The sequence below is a fragment of the Phascolarctos cinereus genome, unplaced genomic scaffold (assembly GCF_003287225.1).
Source record: "Phascolarctos cinereus isolate Bilbo 61053 unplaced genomic scaffold, phaCin_HiC Scaffold_726;HRSCAF=1367, whole genome shotgun sequence".
In the NCBI taxonomy this organism is placed as follows: domain Eukaryota; kingdom Metazoa; phylum Chordata; class Mammalia; order Diprotodontia; family Phascolarctidae; genus Phascolarctos; species Phascolarctos cinereus.
The window spans coordinates 364023164-364041436 of NW_027556098.1; the positions used below are offsets into that span (position 1 = coordinate 364023164).

Consider the following 18273-nt stretch of genomic DNA (forward strand, 5'->3'; position numbering starts at 1 on the left):
CCAATGATGGACACGTGCCAGCAATGGACTCTACCTAATCCTTGGACTCCACAAAGGGAGAAAGGATTCCAGCGACTAGGAGTGGTACTTAGCCTTGACCACAACGTCTTCTGCATGCTACCTCTCCTCCGTAGGGACCTTGTGTGTGCAAACTGTGACCCCATTTTGTGGGCAATATTACACTATTTGTTCTTGCTATGCCTTCTCTATAAATCCCTTTCTTAATTCCCTGAAAGTTAATGAAGTTGTGGGTAAAATTGTCAGTGATGGAACCAACAAGAACCAGAACCAAATCTAATTAAAAAATTTAGCAACCAACAGAGTTTAGTGTTTGCCAGCAAGAGAGCCCCACCTGCATGGGCAGAGACTTCCCAAAGGAATAAAATTTAAGTAGGAGGTGAATTGGGCATGGGGATACTTCAGGACTGGACAAGGCCTACTGCTGAGGGCTTGCCGGGTAGGAACAGCAGATATGGAATCCCTTGATTGGACAGAACCTTTTTCTGGGGTTGGCAAAAAGAAAGTCCCCTAGGTCACCAGAATTTGAAATTACATGCTTTTGTGACATGTCAAGTGTTATGCTGTACAGTCCTACAGCCTTCATCCAGCTGGCCTACTTAGCTTCCAGAATCAGATACAAACTCCTCTGTTTGGTACCCAAGGACCTTCTCAAACTGTTTTGAAAGATTACTAAATTCACGACCCTCTTTCACAAACTCCACTGCTCTACCCATCCTACACTCTACATCCATCTGGCCCCTCTGTGCCTTTATGCACAATACTCTACCTTTCTAGAATCCCTAGGTTCCTCACAACTTGGCTCAAGCCATATAACCTATTACATGATTCCTCCCATCTGCTAGCTCTTCCCCACCAAAACTATACTATATCTATGCCCTTAGAGCTACATGTCACCTGATAGAATGTGATCTCCAGGGCAAGGACTGTTTCATTTTTTGGTCTTTGTATCCCTAGTACCTAAGAGAACCTGGCACATAGTAGGTACTTAAGAGTGAGAAGAGACCTTAGGTCCAGTTTAATAATCCCTCCTTTTACAGGTGAAAAAACCTTAGCTTAGAAAGATTTACTGGCTGGCTTGAGGACAGGTCAGGGCCTGGAATTCAAATCTTCTGTCCAGTACTCTCCCTTCTCCCCAGCTTTCAGGGCTTCGAGGGACTATGCCACTCAAAGGAAAGATCATTCATTCAAATGTTAAGTATATTATTTGCAAAGACCAATACAAAGCCCAGGAGGGAAATAATAATTCAGCTTTCTTTATGCCCTCAGGTTATACAACAGAAATCTTTTATTCAAAAAATGACTAATTACAAAAAGATTAAGGAAGCTCTTTTTGACAATTTTGCTTGAAGATATACAAACTTACACCAGGAAAATTGCAAGTCATTTTAGATTTACAAGATATCATTTTCGTCCAGTAATGCTCCATGCTGACGTGAATTGGTCAGCCTATATATATAAGACAAAATGCTCATTTTTGTAGATCACAGTTTTTTCCAATCAACGGACTCTTGGCCCAAGTCATTATTAACTCCACTTTCTGCTAAGTCACAGAAGGACAATGCTACTGTTGTATAAAGGTATTCTTCTTTACATGGCCAAAATCTTCCTTTCAGGTAAATCTTGGCAGATACAGAAATAAGTGATAGCACTACTCACTGGCCATTTTTAAAAAGTGTATAAATAGCAAACTAAAGTTTTCTGCACTAGGAGAGATGCTTCAACAAAATCTTTTCTGCAGTTGGAGCAACAGAGCAAGGTCAAGTTAAAAATGTGACTGAACAGTTTCACTGAAAAGGAAAGCAACAAGGCTGTCATTTGAGTGTAATTTTCCTGATCACCTGAACCCTTACCAGAGAAGGGCTGCACTGTTAATTACAACAAACACACACCTAAACATATTTCCCTTCCAGTCTTTAACAATCTACCCATGTTTATTTTAAAATTAAAGTATTAGGAAGCCATCATATCTTACAGTCACTTGCAAGGAAACAAAAAAGGAAGAAGAGAAGGAGTCGAAATGTTTCAGTGAATTTTTCAAAGAAAAAGTCTTTTTATAGTGCAACTATAACCATTTCTTTAAAAATGAATCCAGATGGAGTACAAGAGATATGGCACCTCACAGTAGCCCATCATTTAGCTGTTTCATATGTGTAACTTAAAATTATCTTAGCAAACTGGATAAAAAGCAAAATTTACTGAAACCTATCTTCTCAATGACCCATTTTCAAAAATGGAAAATATAGAAAAGCCCATAGGGCTAGTATGCTTCAACAGCAATAGTAGGGGTAGGGAAGATTAAATTTCTTGCTACTTTAGCCAATAATTCATAAATGAGGAAACATACTCTGCCACCTGAATTTTTCTCCAAGTTTGAATAGAGAGAGGGTAGAATACACCTGTGCCCCAAATTTTCAGTTTCTTATGAGAAGGCTAGTTATCCATATCTGTCCTTTTTCTTTCTCTCCTTTTTTAGGTCAATTACTGTGTTTTCCCCCAAGGGAAAAGAAACAACAGCTCTTCTTAGAAGGACTTTCACTGTGCTTTAAATGTCAATAATTACAAAAACTTCTGGCTTCTCCTTATCATAGACTTGCATCGCTGAATATGTTATTGCCTTGACTTCAGTCCCCTAAAATGGTGATTGGAGACAGAAAAATTAAAATAAAATTTAAATGGAGAAAAGAAAGTAAAATATAATCATAAACCCTGAAAACAACATGGCATAAAGACCAAAAATTCATGCTGCTCTGTTTCTCTCACCTACTCGTCTCCCTCCACTGCCTCTTTGAAGCTAGGTGGCACACTGGACAGAGCACTGGACTTAGAGTCAAGAAGATTTTAATTCAAACCCAGATACTTACTAGCTGTGTGACCCTGGGCAAGTTACTTAATCTCCTCCAGCTTCAGTTTCCTCACGTGCAAAATAGGGATAATAACAGTACCTACATCCCAGGGTTCTTGTGAGGGTTAAATGATCTAATATTTGTAAAGCACTTTGCAGCCATAAAGTGCTATATGCACGCTATTATTATCACCTCTATTTTTTATTATTTCCCTGCTGCTCATCAGACCTTCACTTTTACCACTGATCTAATAGCTGCTGATTAGGAGACAGTCAAGTTACAGAGTAGCCATCTGAGCACAAAGCTTGGCGGGAGTGGTTCCCAACTGTTCTGGCTTTCAGCTATGGCCTTCACAAGCCTAGGCTTGTTCTTTAGAAAGAGCATAGGATTATAAGATTAGAGCTAAAAGTGCCCTCTGAGACCATCTAGTCCAACCTGCTCATTTTAAAGACGTGGAGACCCAGATCTGAGGGGTATGCTAAATGATTTGGCTCTAGTCATAAAGGTACTAAACATCAGAGGCAGGATTTGAACCTAGGTTGTCTGACAGCAGAGCTGGTGCCCTCTACCACATGGCCTGACCTCGGGAAACAATGCTTGGCATATGGTTAAAAACATATTATTATAATACAAATTATATAACAATAATCTTTTTGGTCCATACCTGTGATTTCCCTCTACCAATGTGCAGCTCAGCAACTGTTCTGTTGCTTATGGACTTATTCAGAGATGCTTGGGGGCTCCAAAGTCACCTGACTTACTGTGGCTCACTCAGCCAAGTGGCTTCTAATAACAGACACTTCTACAAGGCTTTAACATGCTCCACACACACATTAGTCATTTACTTCCAGACAAGTCATATAAATTCCGGGAAAATCTGTCCACTAAGGTATCCTGTGCATGTGACTTGTTCATAACAGCTAACAAGGTAAAACTCTTCATTCAAAACTTTTGACACTGGAGTCAGGAAGTTCAAATCCAGCCTCAGATATCTGACACTTACTAGCTGTATGACCCTGGGCAAGTCACTTAACCTTGACTGCCTCAGCAAAAACAAAAAACAAAACAAACAAAAAACAAAACAAACAAAAAACAACTTTTGACATAACATTATGAAGGAAAATTATATCATGCCTCTCTCACTTTGGGCAAAAAACGTTTAAATCTATTGAATTTTTACATACCTGAGGGTGCTTGGTCAAAGAAAACTCTTCTCCCCACCTTAAGAAAAATAAAGATATGGTTAAATCTTGCACAATTTTAGGAATTTCTATTGGATTTTTGTATTATGAAATAATAGCTAAAATGTTTATGGTACTTTCAGGTTTGCAAAGCCCTTTACACATACTATTTAATCACTGAAATTAAATTATTTCATAATTATTTGATCTTTATAACAACCCCATGAGGTAAGTGCTACACAGATGAGAAAAATGAGCACAGAGAGGTTGAGTGAGTTGCTCAGGGTCACATAGCTAGTATATATGTGTCAGGAGTGGAGGGTGGGGAAGGGAATAAGGATTTATATAGCACCCACCAGGTGCCAGATACTATGATAAATGCTTTTAACAAATATTTCATTTAATCCTCTACAACAACCCTAGGAGGTATAACAGATGAAGAAACTAAAACAAGGCAGAAAGATTTGTCAGGGTCACACAACTAGTAAGTGTCTGAGGCTGCATTTGAACTCAAGTTTTCCCAACTCCAGGCCCAGTACTCTATCCACCATGTCACTTAGTTGCCTTAATAAGATACTAGGAATATAAGTGATCTGAAATTTCAATAACTAAGCACACAGGAAAAAAAAAAGAACTGTTTCATGAATAATTTTATTTTGAAAGGTCCATTGTCTTAGTTTTTCAGGCACTTTGGTCAAATAGTATTTACCAGGCTGACAGGCACTCCTGAAAACAGCGCATAGTACAGGGTTCTGCATATAGAAGGTACCTGACGAATGCTGTTTTAACACACACATATCTCCTTAATTCAATTTCAAGTGAAAGTGGAATAAATACTTACTAGCAATTACTTGCAGAGTCAGGAGGTTAGCCTGCTGAATGTGTAACTAAGATCTGAACAGTTTCTATTTTATCACTTTTCCAAAATTATACAATGCTGACATCTTTACTTACTTTCTTGACTCATCCTTTAAGACAGGTTCTATACTGTGTAACTATAACAACTACACTTGGTTCCTTGAGATAACTTGGCACTGGGGATGAAGAGCTGCCCCTGGGACCAGGAAGACCTGGGTCACCCAGGGCAAATACCTTGATTTCTAAGTACTACAAGTATTTTCTAAGACTATCAGCTGCAGAGAAAGTGTGACCTGTTTTGGTAGAGTTTCATCATCCAGGAGTTCTCTAAACTAATAAAATCACAGATGCAGTCCCTCTAGCTCACTCAGTTATCAAATTCATCTTCCTAAGCAGCCTGACCATATCACCTCCCTGTTCAGTAATCTCTAGTGGCTCCCCATCATGCCGAGATCAAATATAAGATTCTATTTGGCATTCAACATGCTTTATAACCTGCCCTCTCCTACCTTTCCAGGCTTTGTACACCTTACTCACCTCCATATACTCTGCAATCCAGTGATATTGGCCTCCTGGATATTCTTCCATCTCTTCACTCCATGTATTTTCACTGGCTCTCTGTCATGCCTAGAATTCTCTTCCTCCTCATGTCTACTTCCTGGCTTATTTCAAAGCTCAGTTAAAATCCTATCTGCTACATGAAGCTTATCCAGACTGCCCCTAATGTTAATGCCTTCTCTCTCTCAATTACTTCTATTTCAGCCTGTCTATAGCTTGTTTATACATACCTGTTTGTATGCTGTCTCCCCTGCCCCGGTCAATGAACTCCTCGAGAGGAGGAGCCATCTATTGCCTTTCTTTGTATCCCCACTGCTTAGCACATAGCAGGTGCTTAATAAATGCTTGTTGATTGACCTAAGCTTGGCCTCAAAGAAGAGATGTGTGAATGTACTTCTCCCCTTCTTTTCAACAGATATGGAATGCTGCTTATAACTCCAGATTTGGCTTGTTTTGCTGAACTGCTTTTTTCTTCCTCTTCCTTTTCTGTTCCTTATTATAAGGGATGGCTCCCCAGGTAAAGGAGAATTCAGAGAGAGATATATATATATATTTTTAGTGAGGCAATTGGGGTTAAGTGACTTGCCCAGAGTCACACAGCTAGGAAGTATTATGTGTCTGAGGCCAGATTTGAACTCAGGTCCTCATGACTCCAGGGTCAGTGCTCTGTCCACTGCACCACCTAGCTGCCCCAAGAAATCAGAGATATATTGAAGAAGTAAGGTGTTATAAGAACAAAAGAGAGCAAGCAAAATAAAATAGGTTTGAAAAAACCTATTACTTACCCAATTGAGCGTAATTTGAAGTTTCTTTGGTCAATAGATAGTACTTTCACTTCCTAAGAAGAGTAGAAGAAAAACCAGACTTGTATGTAATAATAAAAGGTTTGTTTGCATTACCCAATACCAACATTTCTAGATAAAAAAGTGATCAGGGTCATCAGAACCCTTCCCTCAAGCAAAGGGGATTCAAATGTTAAGTACCTAGGGCAAACTAATTATGTTTCAGTAAAAAATTAGGATAATTTCTCTAAATCAATACCTTTTTACACATTTGCATAAATGGTCTCAATTAGTTTAACTTTAAATAATCTATGGACTGCAATCTTGAAATGAGTCAACTGTACAACATGGCAGGCCATAAAGCTAATGTAATTTTAGGCAGCACTGAAAGGCCCAGTGTCCAGGATTACGGAGATCAGTCATTGCTGTACTGGTCAGAACACATCTGGAGTATTAGATTCAGTTCTAGATATCATATTTTAGGAAGGTTTTTGATAAGCAAGAAAGTGCTCACCAAAGAGCGACCAGGTGAAGGGCTTCACCAGGTGAAGAGTTCATGACTTGTGGTGATTAGCTGAAGGAATTGGGGATGTATAGCTTAAAGAAGAGAAGGTTCAGGAACAGATAGCTATCATCAAGTATTGAAAGGTTATTATGATATCATGTGTTTTAAAGAAATATTAGACAGCAGAATCTGCAGCAATGAGTGAAAACTGTAGAGTCTGGCTTGGGCTTGATGTCAAGAAGCACTTCTTAACAAGACCTCTCTAGAAGTGAAATGGGCTACCTCAGAAGATACAGGTTCCTTTTTCCCTAGAGGCATTCTGACTAAGGCTGGATGACCACAAATGTCTGTGAGGGTGTAGAGGGGACTATCTTGCTCAGGAATAGGTTGGACAATATGGCTTCTGAGGTAACTCTGATTCTGTGCAGTGGACAGAAAACCCATCTACTCCGTAACAAAGAAAATCATTGCTTACCCGAGGTATGAAGAATTCATCGGCACTAAATTTATAAAGCCACTCATCCAAAAAGTGAAAGAGAAGAGATTGCAGGTCATCTCCTACAAAGTCAAACCACAAAGGATTACACATTTGAAGTTTCTCAAATTCAGAAATGATCTTTCCTAACAAAGAAGTTTGTACCCATCTTATGCTTATATTTTTTGCTTTGCCTAATGTATATTTATTATACAGTGCTGCATACTAATATATGGGTCATCTTCTTTGCCAGATTATAAATTTCATGAGGGAAAAGAACCATGTCTCAATTATCTTTTTCTTCACTCCAGCCCCTAGCACAGCATACTTAGTACAGATTGATGGGTCAATGAATGGATAATAGAAAAACTACTGTAAGAGCCCCCACATTTTCTACCTTGAATAAAAATCAGCAACAACTACATATCTGTATATATAACGTGAGAGGAAGAACAGGTTTGGCTAATTAGCTTTTTTTTTTTTTGCTTATACTGTCAAATTTTCTAACACATTCAATAACATGAAATGTTGCACATTTATAGCAATTCCCTCTTTTAGAATGCACTTATACCTAGAAGAAAAGTACAGGGGAAAAACGTTTTAATGGATCCTTTTGGTTTTTTACCACACAGGTCCTTCTAAATATGCTCCCCAAATGAGCATATATGGCAACTTGTGGATATCTAGTTCTGGGCTAGGAGTCAGGAAAACCTGAGTTCAAATCTGGTCTCAGACACATACACTTCCTAGCTGTAGGATCCCAGGGAAGTACTTAACTGCTATCTGTCTCAGTTTCCTCAATAGTAAAATGGGAATCATAACAGTACATACCTCAAAGGGTTGTTCTGAGGACCAAAGTGAAGAGCTTAGCATAATACCTGGCACACAGCAGGTGCTTACTACTTATTCCTTTTCCCAACCCATAGAACCCTCCCTTGAAACAAAAATCACCAAGCATAACTGACAAGAGTGGCCATGTCTAACGGTACATGCATCTTCTATTCCTACTACCTCCCACTCTCTGCCAAGAAGAGGGAAATATGTTATCACCCGGGCTCTGAAACCAAAATTAGTCCCTACATTTAACCCAAATTCAGATGCCTTTGTTTTATAAGAAAAGTGAATTTTTACCTTCAGCTTCCACCTCAACTGTCTGGAGAGGCTCCACAGTCTCCGTATCTGTCATGTAACCAAACATGGCCATTGCACACTGCTCAAATGCTTCTTCCAATGTGTCTCCCCAAGCGTGTAACCTATGGAGATGGGATCAAGTCACCTCTGCAAAAGAATCACTTCAGGGCAAAGGGATAGCAAACCAGCGTAAGCACAAAAAGACTAAATGCACTAATACCGAGCGCTTTGAAACTACCACTTTCTTATTCCAGAGGAACCAAATTAGGTAGGAGAAACAAGGATGAAAGTAGCCAAATACAGAACCTCCCTTTTAGCTTCAATTTAAATGTAGATTTTCAAAGGAATATATGTAGTGACTTTATGCTTTCAAATTCCAGTAATACTCACTGTACATCAGCTGTGTGATCCAGATCTAAGGGAGGGAAAAATACTAATGAGATCCTAAATTTGATAATCACATAAGATAAAAAAATTATACCTAGCTGATTATTACAAAAATGCTAAACTCTGATGAAAACAGAATACTATATCTCATACCCTGTTATCAATCTGTACATAGTTACTTTTAAAGATTTAAATCTATCTGGTTATATACTATTCAGTAGCTATATCAGGCATCACAGTAAAACAGAGTGGGCCTCAGAAACAAGGAGACCTGGGGCTGGGGCAAGTCATTAAACTCAGTTCCCTAGGCAACTGTTTAAAACTATAAATTGTTGAGAAGGTGGCATTCTACAATGATAAAGGAAGTTCCTTACCCTGTACCTTACTGATGAAATTATAGGTCCAATTTAAAATTGGTATCATTAGATTTAACAAGTCAAACTTGTAACTAAAATAACTAACAATTCCTAAAGAGAATAACATGAACTCTGATTTCCCAGTAATCTGGAGAATATCTAAGACATTACTATTTCTTAATAAGAAAAATATATCTAACCAAGTGGTTTCCTGTCACTAGTAAACAACGGAAACATAGTAGAATGTACTCTAGTTAATTTTCCCCCAATGAGGAAAATTAAATTTTTACTAAATGTTTTCTGGGTACAATGTCATTCAAGGAATTACAATACAACCATGGAAAACAAATGGAAAGCTTCCTCTAAATTTTGCTTTTTCAGACACCTAGAATACTAGAGAAGAATAACTTCTCATGAGTAGAAACCAGATCTTAAATATTTTATAATCCTCATAAAAGCATTCAAAGCTACATTTTACACAGTACTTGGGGCATGCATACACATACATACATACACATATACTATATGATATACTACACAATTTCTATTGTATCTAAAGAGTTCTGCTCAAAGACAAAACACTGAAGTAGCAATGAAATAAATATTTTATATATCTGTAACACAACTTAATGGTTACAGTCAGAGGAAAGAATAAGAATAATTTCTGCTACTATTTTCGTAACACTAGGGAAGAAAGCATAGTGGGATTGAAAAAACACAAGACTAGGAATTAAAAGACTTCATCTCTAGTCTCAGTTCTGTCATTTAACTACCTGTCTAACTTTGGTTGTTATTTAATTCCTTTGTGGTTCAGCTTCTTTATCTTTAAAAATGGGAATTATACCTTCTCTATGTCACTGGATTGTTTTGAGGTTCAAATCTGTATGTAATATCTTTCACATTTGTTTCTTCCTTCCCATTCTTACTGTCATCAGCCAGTCTCTCCATTAGTTTATCTTTTAGAAACCTCAAAGCACTATATAATAATAGCTGGCATTTAGCTATATAAATGTGAGTTATAATCATTATCCATATTATTGTAGTAACTTAGTCTTCTTGCCGCCAATATTTCCCTCTTTCTTCTAAATTATCCTACAACTAATTCATTCCTAGATCACTTTTGAAAAATGGTATTTTCAGAAAATGATTTGATGGCTCCTTATTGTCCACAGGATAAAATCCAAATTCTTTAGGGGGTCAATGTTATTGATGAAATGAAATAGTGACTGAATAATATTTAAGTGAGTGATTAGTATAATAGTTCTCTATACTATAACTTACTTTGAATCAAAAATGACACCTCAAACAGGGACTAGGATTTTTAGGGCATCCTAAAATAAATGGGGACCAAGGTGGATAATCATTCCACTCAAGAACAGGAGCCCTCTCATGAGAAGAGTGGGAGACAAAATAGGCCAGACTATCTCCTAGATCCTCCATTTAAGAAGGGCAGTCATCTCATTATTTCCCACTCCACTACTCTCTTGACTTCAAAAACTCATCCTCCTGCAAGATTATATTAACTCTGAAATTCACATCTCCTTAGTACCCCTTCCTCCCGGGGCCTCTACCTCCCTCCGATTGGAGATAGTAGATGTGGACATTAGAGATCTCCTACCAGATCATTTAAGGAGAAGCCTAGGGCAGTCATGTCATTATTTTCCATTAGGCTTTGGGACTTCATTATTCACTGGATTGTTAACATCTATAGTGTAGGAACTGTCTTTTATCTTTCTTTGTATCTCTGATGCTTAGTATAGTGCCTAGCACATAGTAGACACTTAATAAATGTTTATTGATTGGCTGACAGAGAACTAGCTAAAGCTAAAGAAATAACAGATGTTCATTTATATACAATCAGGCTGGAAAGGACAAGACACTGGACAACATTTCCCCCCATTCTTCTTCCATACACATCTGTTAGGTTGTATATAGTTACTGGACTTTTTAGTGGCGAAGTGATAGAGCACTGGGCTTGGAATCAGGAAGACTCATCTTCATTGAGTTCAAATATGGCTTCAGACACTTACTAGCTGTGTGACCCTGGGCAAGTCACTTAACCCTGTCTGCCTCAGTTCCTCATCTGTAAAATGGGCTGGAGAAGGAAATAGCAAATTGCTCCAGTATCTTTGCCAAATTGGGAAATGAAGAGTTGGACACAACTGAACAACAACAATTGGACTTTTATGCTCTCTCCTCAGCAAGACTGCCCTGGAGGTTTACTTTAACCAGATTTCACCCATTTAAAAATACTGGGAGAAAGAAAACTCACAGAATGTGACTTGCACTAGGCTGAATACTGAATATTCCATGAGTGCTATTTCATGATTTCTATCCCAACTCCCTTACCTGGCTTTCAAGACTTTTCCTTACCTATCTCCCATGATTCTCCAAAAGGTACCAACTCTTTGCCGGGCTATCTCCAGTTACCCCAATCAATATCTGGCCACTGGACCCAGATGGCTCCAAAGGAGAAAGTGAGACTGGTGACTTTGCACAGCCCTCCCTCATTCAAATCAAATTAAATTGCAAGTCATGTTATCTTCCTGATGTCACAGTCCTCTTCAAGAATGAAGGACAGACCACAATCAACCACTTGTTCTAGTCTGTCTAGTTTCCATGTTATCATACAAATATGCCATGCTCATTTTCCTGCTTTCAATCAGATTATTTCCCTCAAATGGGATGCTATCTATCCTCTTGCCCAGTCAAAATCTATCCAGCCTATCTTATGTTGCACCTCTTCCAAGCCATCTTTCCTAACTCATCTTCAGTGATCTCCCTCTTTGCTAAACTCTTGTAGCAACCTACAATTTTAACACTCAATTAACATATTTTTATAATGCTCTCTAATTCTTTCACGTCTACTGGTCCTGGATTCCCTACTAGACCATAAACTTTTTAAGAGAAAATACCTGGTATAAGCCTTTGTGTATAGTAGCCACTCAAATATCTGTGAATTTGTTTTTTATCCTCTACAATGGACACTAAATGAAATACTTATTGACTGCCTTTAAATTTACTCAGCACCTTTTCCTACTTCAGTATAGTAGTGTGGTCCAACAGAAAGAACGCCAGACTTGGAGTTATAAGACCTGGGTTCAAATTCCAAACTCTGCTGAGTGTCTAATACCAATTTGACCTTAGGCAAGTCACTTAACCCCTCTGTGACCATGTTGTCATCTGTAAAACGAGGGGGCTGGACTAATGACCTTTGAGGTCCCTTCTAACTTTAAATCTATGATCCTGTGACTCTTACCCCAAAACCTCTAAAGGAATTTAAATGTATATAGTGTACACACTTATGTGTAACATACACCTAAGCTCAAGCTTTAAAAACAGGAAACTCTGTAAAATATGGCTAATATAGACCTATGTTTTACATGACTTCATACATATAATGGGTATCATATGACTTGCCTTCTCAATGAGTGGAGGAGGGACTGGAGGGATTGAATTTGGAACTTAAAAAAAGAATGTTACAAATGAGTGATTAAATGAACAAGCAAAGAAAAAAAACTCTGCAAAGGTGGGCCCCAAAATACCAATAATATCTTGCTTATATAGTATTATATAGAATTGAAATTTACTTACAATGACTGCGAGGTTGATAGGGCAAAAAAGGAAACTGAGGCTCAGAGAGATTAAGTGGTTTGCCAGGATAATAGTTTTCCAATGAGTCTAGACTTCTTACTCTAAGACTAGCACCCTAATTCTGTTCCATTTAATACACCGTGCTAATGGATCAAAGGGTCATAGAATTTCATAGGTAAGGAAACTTGAGGACTAGAACGGCTAAGTGACTTGCAGATAATGATTCAAACTCAGGTCCTCTGTTTCCAGATCCTATGTTTCTTTTATTGTGTCATTCTATTCGTTAATGAATTCTAATTCATTGAATTCATTAATGAATTAATTTGCCTACTTCAGGAAGACTTCGCTGCCCCAAAGTTAGTATCCAAACTCTGATTTCCCTCCGTATATGACCTGCTTATTTCTATGCTATTTAGAAACCGAACTGAAATTGTTCCGTAACTCAAGGCTTTCTTCTCAACTGGATGAAGTCGTGAACGGCAGCACCTACAGGGACGCCCATAAATATTTAATGGACTAAATGCACAGACGTTGGAGCTGGAAGGGCACTTGAAGATGAAGGTCGGAAAATGTAAAGCTGGAAAAGATCTTAGAGCATCTGTAAAATGAGGCTGGACTAAACGCCCTCTGAGTCTTAAATCTATGATCCTGTGATGCAGGCTTTTACAGAAAAGGACGCTGAGGCTTGAACTTGTCTTTGGTCACACTGTGAGCAGGAAACTTGGGCCAGGACTGCTCAGATAGCGCGCAGTCGGGGAAAGAGCACTGAATTTAAGTGTGTGCTCTGGTAATCCCATCGGTGTGACTTTGGGCTCTGTCTGAGCCTCACGCTACACCTCTGTAAAATGGGGGTGTGGTAAGAGGATAGTGCCCAGGGTCCATCAGTGGTGTTAGGGCGAGGACTCCCACTGTGGCCCTGTCTCCACCCTAAGAAGGCCTCCCCCGCTAGGAGGGCCCAAAATCTGAGAGGAAGCGCACTCACACTCGTATTTCCGGATAGCCGGGGGGTACTTGGCCTTGATCGCCTTCTGCGCTTCATTCAGGTTGTAGTCCCTCACGTCTTCCCCTTCCTGAGCCATGACTACTGGGCCCAAGGCTCCACTTCCGCCCTTCGCCGGTGCAGCTTCCGCCCGGAGTCCCCGCCCCGCGACTCGTGCACTTAAAGGGCCAGGCCTCAGTTCTTGCCATCCTCCTCCGCGCTACGGCCGCTGACCCTAGACCCTATCACGTAGTAGGAGCTGAGTCTGGCAGCAGTGGGGGCTAAATTAGCCCCCAAGCCCTTATACCACTGTAGGTCTAGGCGAGGATGCCTTAGCCTCCGAGGAAAGAAGCTGGGCTTCCCTTAGTAAAGGGTCCCGGGTTCCCTCTCGCTTCAATGGAGAGGGGTCCTAGGACTCTCCCGTCGAAGGAGGTCAAAGCCAGAACATCGGGTGAGACTTAATGGAGCCTGACTGGAAAATGGCCGCCTCCCAGGGGAGCTTCGAGCCTCCCCGTTTTCCAGCTTTCCCCTCCCCCTCCCGCCCCGCTCACGTGACCAACAACCGTTTTCCCCGGGCGGCGAGGCCGCGCGCGCTCGCTAATCTCAGCAACCCGACCGCGCGGGCAGAGAAGGAGGCGGTGCCAAGCCGTGGGGGGAGGGGTGGACCGCGATGCCGAAGCCGGCTCTCGGCGGCGACGCGCCTTCCGATTGGCCTCCGCCGAGGCGCCCTCCTTCCCCTTTGCCCCCCCATCCCTTTCGCCTCGGCCTGTTCCGATTGGCCGCCGTTGGCGCGAAGGTGCGCGACTCGGGCCACACGCAGGGGCAGCAGGAAACAATAGAGGCCGCGCGCGCTGAGCTAGCGCCCTCGAGCCCTCCCCATCCCCCACCCCTTCACCCTCACCCCCCCCTTCGTGGTGCCGCGACCCCGGGAGTCCTCGGCCCCTCCGCCCGTCATTCCGTCCGTTAGCTTCTCCGCCCGCCATGGCCGACAAGGAAGGTGAGGGGAGCCGGGGGAAGGAGGGGGGCCGAGCTCGGAGGAGGGGGCCCTCCCGGCAGCCCGAGTTGGTCCTCCCCGACCCACGGAGGGAGGGATGTGAGAGGAGCCATTCCTGCCCGCGGCCTCCGGTTCTCCCCGGTGTCTCGGTACTGCTATCCTCCCGCAGGCCTCTTCTCCTAGTCTACGTGTCTGTCCCCAGGAAGGAGGCCAGGGGCCGGCGCTGCCCCACCTGGGGCCAGGGGGGAGGGGTGCGCTGCAGCGCGCTCCGGGCGATCGTGGATTCCATCCCCCACTTTTTACAGTTGGGGAAACTGAGGCCGCACGAGGGCACGGCACTTGCCCAAGTTCACCGGGGTATCGAGTAGCAAAGGCAGAATTGGAACAAAAGTTCCTGCCGACTTACGGCGCTGCTACGCTGGCTTTGTGACCTTGGACAAGTGGCTTAACTTGGAAAGCTGGGGGACGGGATTTGGGGGTCTGACGATCTCGGGTTCTAGTCTTTGCTCTTAGTTAGAACGAACCCTCTTCCTTCAGCTTCCATGCCAGCTTCTTGAGTAATCTTCCTAAAACACAGGTGTGATTGTGAATCTTACTTTGTCCGTGTTCTCCAGCGTCTCCCCAGTTGCCGCTAGGATAAAGTACGAATTCCTCACTGACGTTTAAATCCCTCCATAATCCAGCACCAGCCTAACCTTTCCAGACGAATTTCACCGTTGATCTTTAAGCATCCCTGTTGGAGCTACATTTGCCCATCTACTGTTCTCTTAACTATGTATTTAATCTCTCTGAGATAAGCACAAGCTTATGCTTGGAATGCACTTTCCTCAACTGGATATCTTAGAATTCTTGACTTCTTACAAGGTTCCTCATAGTTCCTGTCTCCTATGAGAAGCCTTTAAAAGAAGTGTATTCTGAACTTAACAAACTCAAATAAACTGGACATTTCCATACATTAACTAGAACTGATAAAAGCTTTTCTTGATCTCCCTAGCTGTTAGCACTCTTTCTAACTTGAGAGTATCTCGTTAGTTACCTATATATATTATATCCACCTACCCTTCAGGAATGTTAGCTTCTGAAGGATGGGTATTTTTTTTTTAATCTTTGTATCCTTAGTGCCTTCCTTGTATTAAGCACACAGTAATGTTTATCAACTTAAATTGGCTCAGTCCAATTTTTTTCTTGTCTTGGCCCCTGTTTACTCATCTGAAAAAGGAAAGGACTGAATCCAATCTCCAAAAACCTTTTTCCAGCTATAAAACCTATGGAATGAGCCCTGGAGTTCTTCCTAGTCCCACACGAAAGGGAAAGGGGGAAAGTTTGGAGGGTTCACATCTTCTACAAGGGGCTAAATATCCCTCTCATCCTCCCTGAGGAAAGAAATATGTGCCATGGGTAATTTTTTCAAAGTACTTATACGTAGAGGTTAACTCCATTTATTTTATTTTTTAGCAGCCTTTGATGATGCTGTAGAAGAACGAGTGATCAACGAAGAGTATAAAATATGGAAAAAAAATACTCCTTTTCTCTATGACTTAGTGATGACCCATGCCCTAGAGTGGCCCAGCCTGACTGCACAGTGGCTTCCAGATGTAACCAGGTGATCTGAATATCTTAATGGTTAAAAAGAGTAGGAGTGGCATCAAAGTAATAATAGTGAGCTCTTATATAGATCTTTACTGTCTGTCAGGAGCTTTACAGATAGCTCATTAAAACACCACAACAACTTTGGGAAGTAGGTGCTGTTATTATCCCTGTTTTACAGATGAGGAAGCTGAGGCAGAAAGTGACTTGCCTGGGGTTACACAGCTAGTAAATGTCCCATGCTGGATTTGAACCATGTCTTCCTGATTCCAGGTCCAGTTGTCTATCCACTGTACCACCTAGCTGTGCTAGATTTGAGGATATAGTCTGTGATTGGAACCAAATTTATTTTTTCCACAGTAAGGACCCTACCATTGAATGGATGGAGACTGTGTCCATTGTCTTCCCTCCCCCCTCTCCAGTAACTTAGGGAGATGGTGTAGCAAAAATAATAATAACACTTTAGACTTCCAAAGTGCTTTACATTTGTCAGTCTCATTTGGTTTTCACAGCAACCCAGTGGTAAATTCTCTTATCCCCATTTCACAGATAAGGAAACTAGGGCTAAGTGAGATTTAAGTATAAGTGCCTGAGGCCAGATTCTGACTCTGTCCAGCACTCCATACCACAGCACCTAGCTGTATCTAAATTGGTTAATAGCTATTTGTGTGTGTGTGGCTAGTCATGATGCTTTGTTATTCCTGTGTGTGGGAAGATAGAGGCAAAATAGTTTGGGTAATTTCACACAAGTTAGCACTACTGTGAACAGTTGGCTAATCTAGAAGAAATACTTGGGTAAGAAATAAATGGGTGAGCTGAATAGTCATGTGAAGGTCGTAGCAAACTGAAGTGGAGTTTAATTCTAAGAATGATAGATTTGGAGGGAAAAGGCCCTATTTAGAGTCTTGGCTTTACCACTTACTGCTTGTGGGACCATGGGCAAATCACTTAGCCTTAAGTTTTCTCATCTGTAAAATGAGAGGTTGGTCTAATTCTTAGAATTAGAATATCTCCAAGGTCCTTTCCAGCTTTTAAGTCTCAGTACTCTGTAAAGCACTGACCAGGAAGCCTCCATGTGCAGAAATAATGCTTGCATTTAGCCAGCATGATAGATACACTCATGTGTTCAGAATGTTAAAATAGGTTTAAAAAAATTATCAGCGTTCAAAAAATATTTCTAGTCTTTACTGGATTAGTAGCATAGCAGTAAAGCTCATTGCCTTTGTATGTCATCAGTATCCTGAGGAGGTATAGTACTTAAAGCTATAGATCATAAAAATTTTACTTACCTTGTTTCTTCTAGAGCTACTGTAATTTCTTACAGCATTAGCAGAGAATAGTGGAAAGAGTACTGAACTTGGAATCAGAGACTTAGCTTCAAATTCTTCTTAACATTAGTTTTGTACTCGTCAGCAAGTCATTTAACTTCTTTAAGCCTCAATTTCCCAATCTGTGAAATAGGGAATAATAGTATTTACCTTGTTATTATGAGATTTCAATAAAATATTGGTGAAGCAATTTGCAAACTCAAAAGTATTATATAATTTCAGATATTATTATTATTGTTGCAGGCCTTGGCCGTATTCTGATTTGCCTATCTACAGATGGTTCATGTTTGTGTGTTTTTTCTATTCATTTTGAACTTAAATACATTTGTATGGTTTTTAAGAAAAAATTTTCAGTTAACAAAAGTTTTTCATTCTCATCCTATATAATATGTGTACATGTGATATTTTCCCTGTAGAAAGTAAATTTCTTGAGAATAGGAACTATTTCACTTTGTCTTTGCTGAAGATACGTTTAACAGGTGTGTAGTTGTAGGGACCCTGGAGCTAGGTGGGGCCCCAGTGACTATCTAGTCCAGCGGTTCTTAATCTTTTTTTGTGTCTTGTACCCCGTAGGCAACCCAGTGAAGCCTCTGGACTCCTCAGAGTAGTATAGATTATTTTAAATTTACAGTTAAAGAAACTGCTAAATTTCAGTTAGATATTAGTGAAAACAAAGGTGTAATTTTTTTTTTAT

The 18273-nt window shown here is 40.6% G+C and overlaps 2 protein-coding genes across 5 annotated transcripts in view; one reads left to right on the forward strand and one right to left on the reverse strand.

Annotated features, from left to right (window-relative positions):
• Positions 1-1288: 1288 nt before the first annotated feature.
• ZBTB8OS (zinc finger and BTB domain containing 8 opposite strand) lies at positions 1289-13803 on the reverse strand. Of its 2 annotated transcripts, XM_020983494.2 has the most exons (7): positions 13674-13803; positions 8745-8769; positions 8355-8476; positions 7224-7306; positions 6247-6299; positions 4049-4085; positions 1289-2650 (listed from the first exon to the last, which is right to left on the reverse strand). In XM_020983494.2, exons 1-7 carry the CDS (start codon positions 13768-13770, stop codon positions 2564-2566), a joined length of 504 nt encoding a protein of 167 aa, XP_020839153.1. In that variant the 5' UTR covers positions 13771-13803; the 3' UTR covers positions 1289-2563. The 2 variants fall into 2 exon arrangements, with proteins under 2 accessions (XP_020839153.1, XP_020839154.1); XM_020983495.2 differs by lacking the exon at positions 8745-8769 and having other exon boundaries at positions 13674-13764.
• Positions 13804-14037: 234 nt separating this feature from the next.
• Positions 14038-18273, forward strand: part of RBBP4 (RB binding protein 4, chromatin remodeling factor) — a 30474-nt gene continuing 26238 nt past the window's right edge. Inside the window, exons 1-2 of one of the 3 annotated variants that reach the window (XM_020983491.2) lie at positions 14038-14121; positions 16120-16267. In XM_020983491.2, coding sequence (XP_020839150.1) covers positions 14067-14121; positions 16120-16267 — 203 coding nt within the window. In that variant the 5' untranslated portion in view covers positions 14038-14066. Of the gene's footprint in view, positions 14122-14329; positions 14668-16119; positions 16268-18273 lie in introns of those variants that run through there. The other 2 variants (XM_020983492.2, XM_020983493.2) reach the window with 2 other exon arrangements.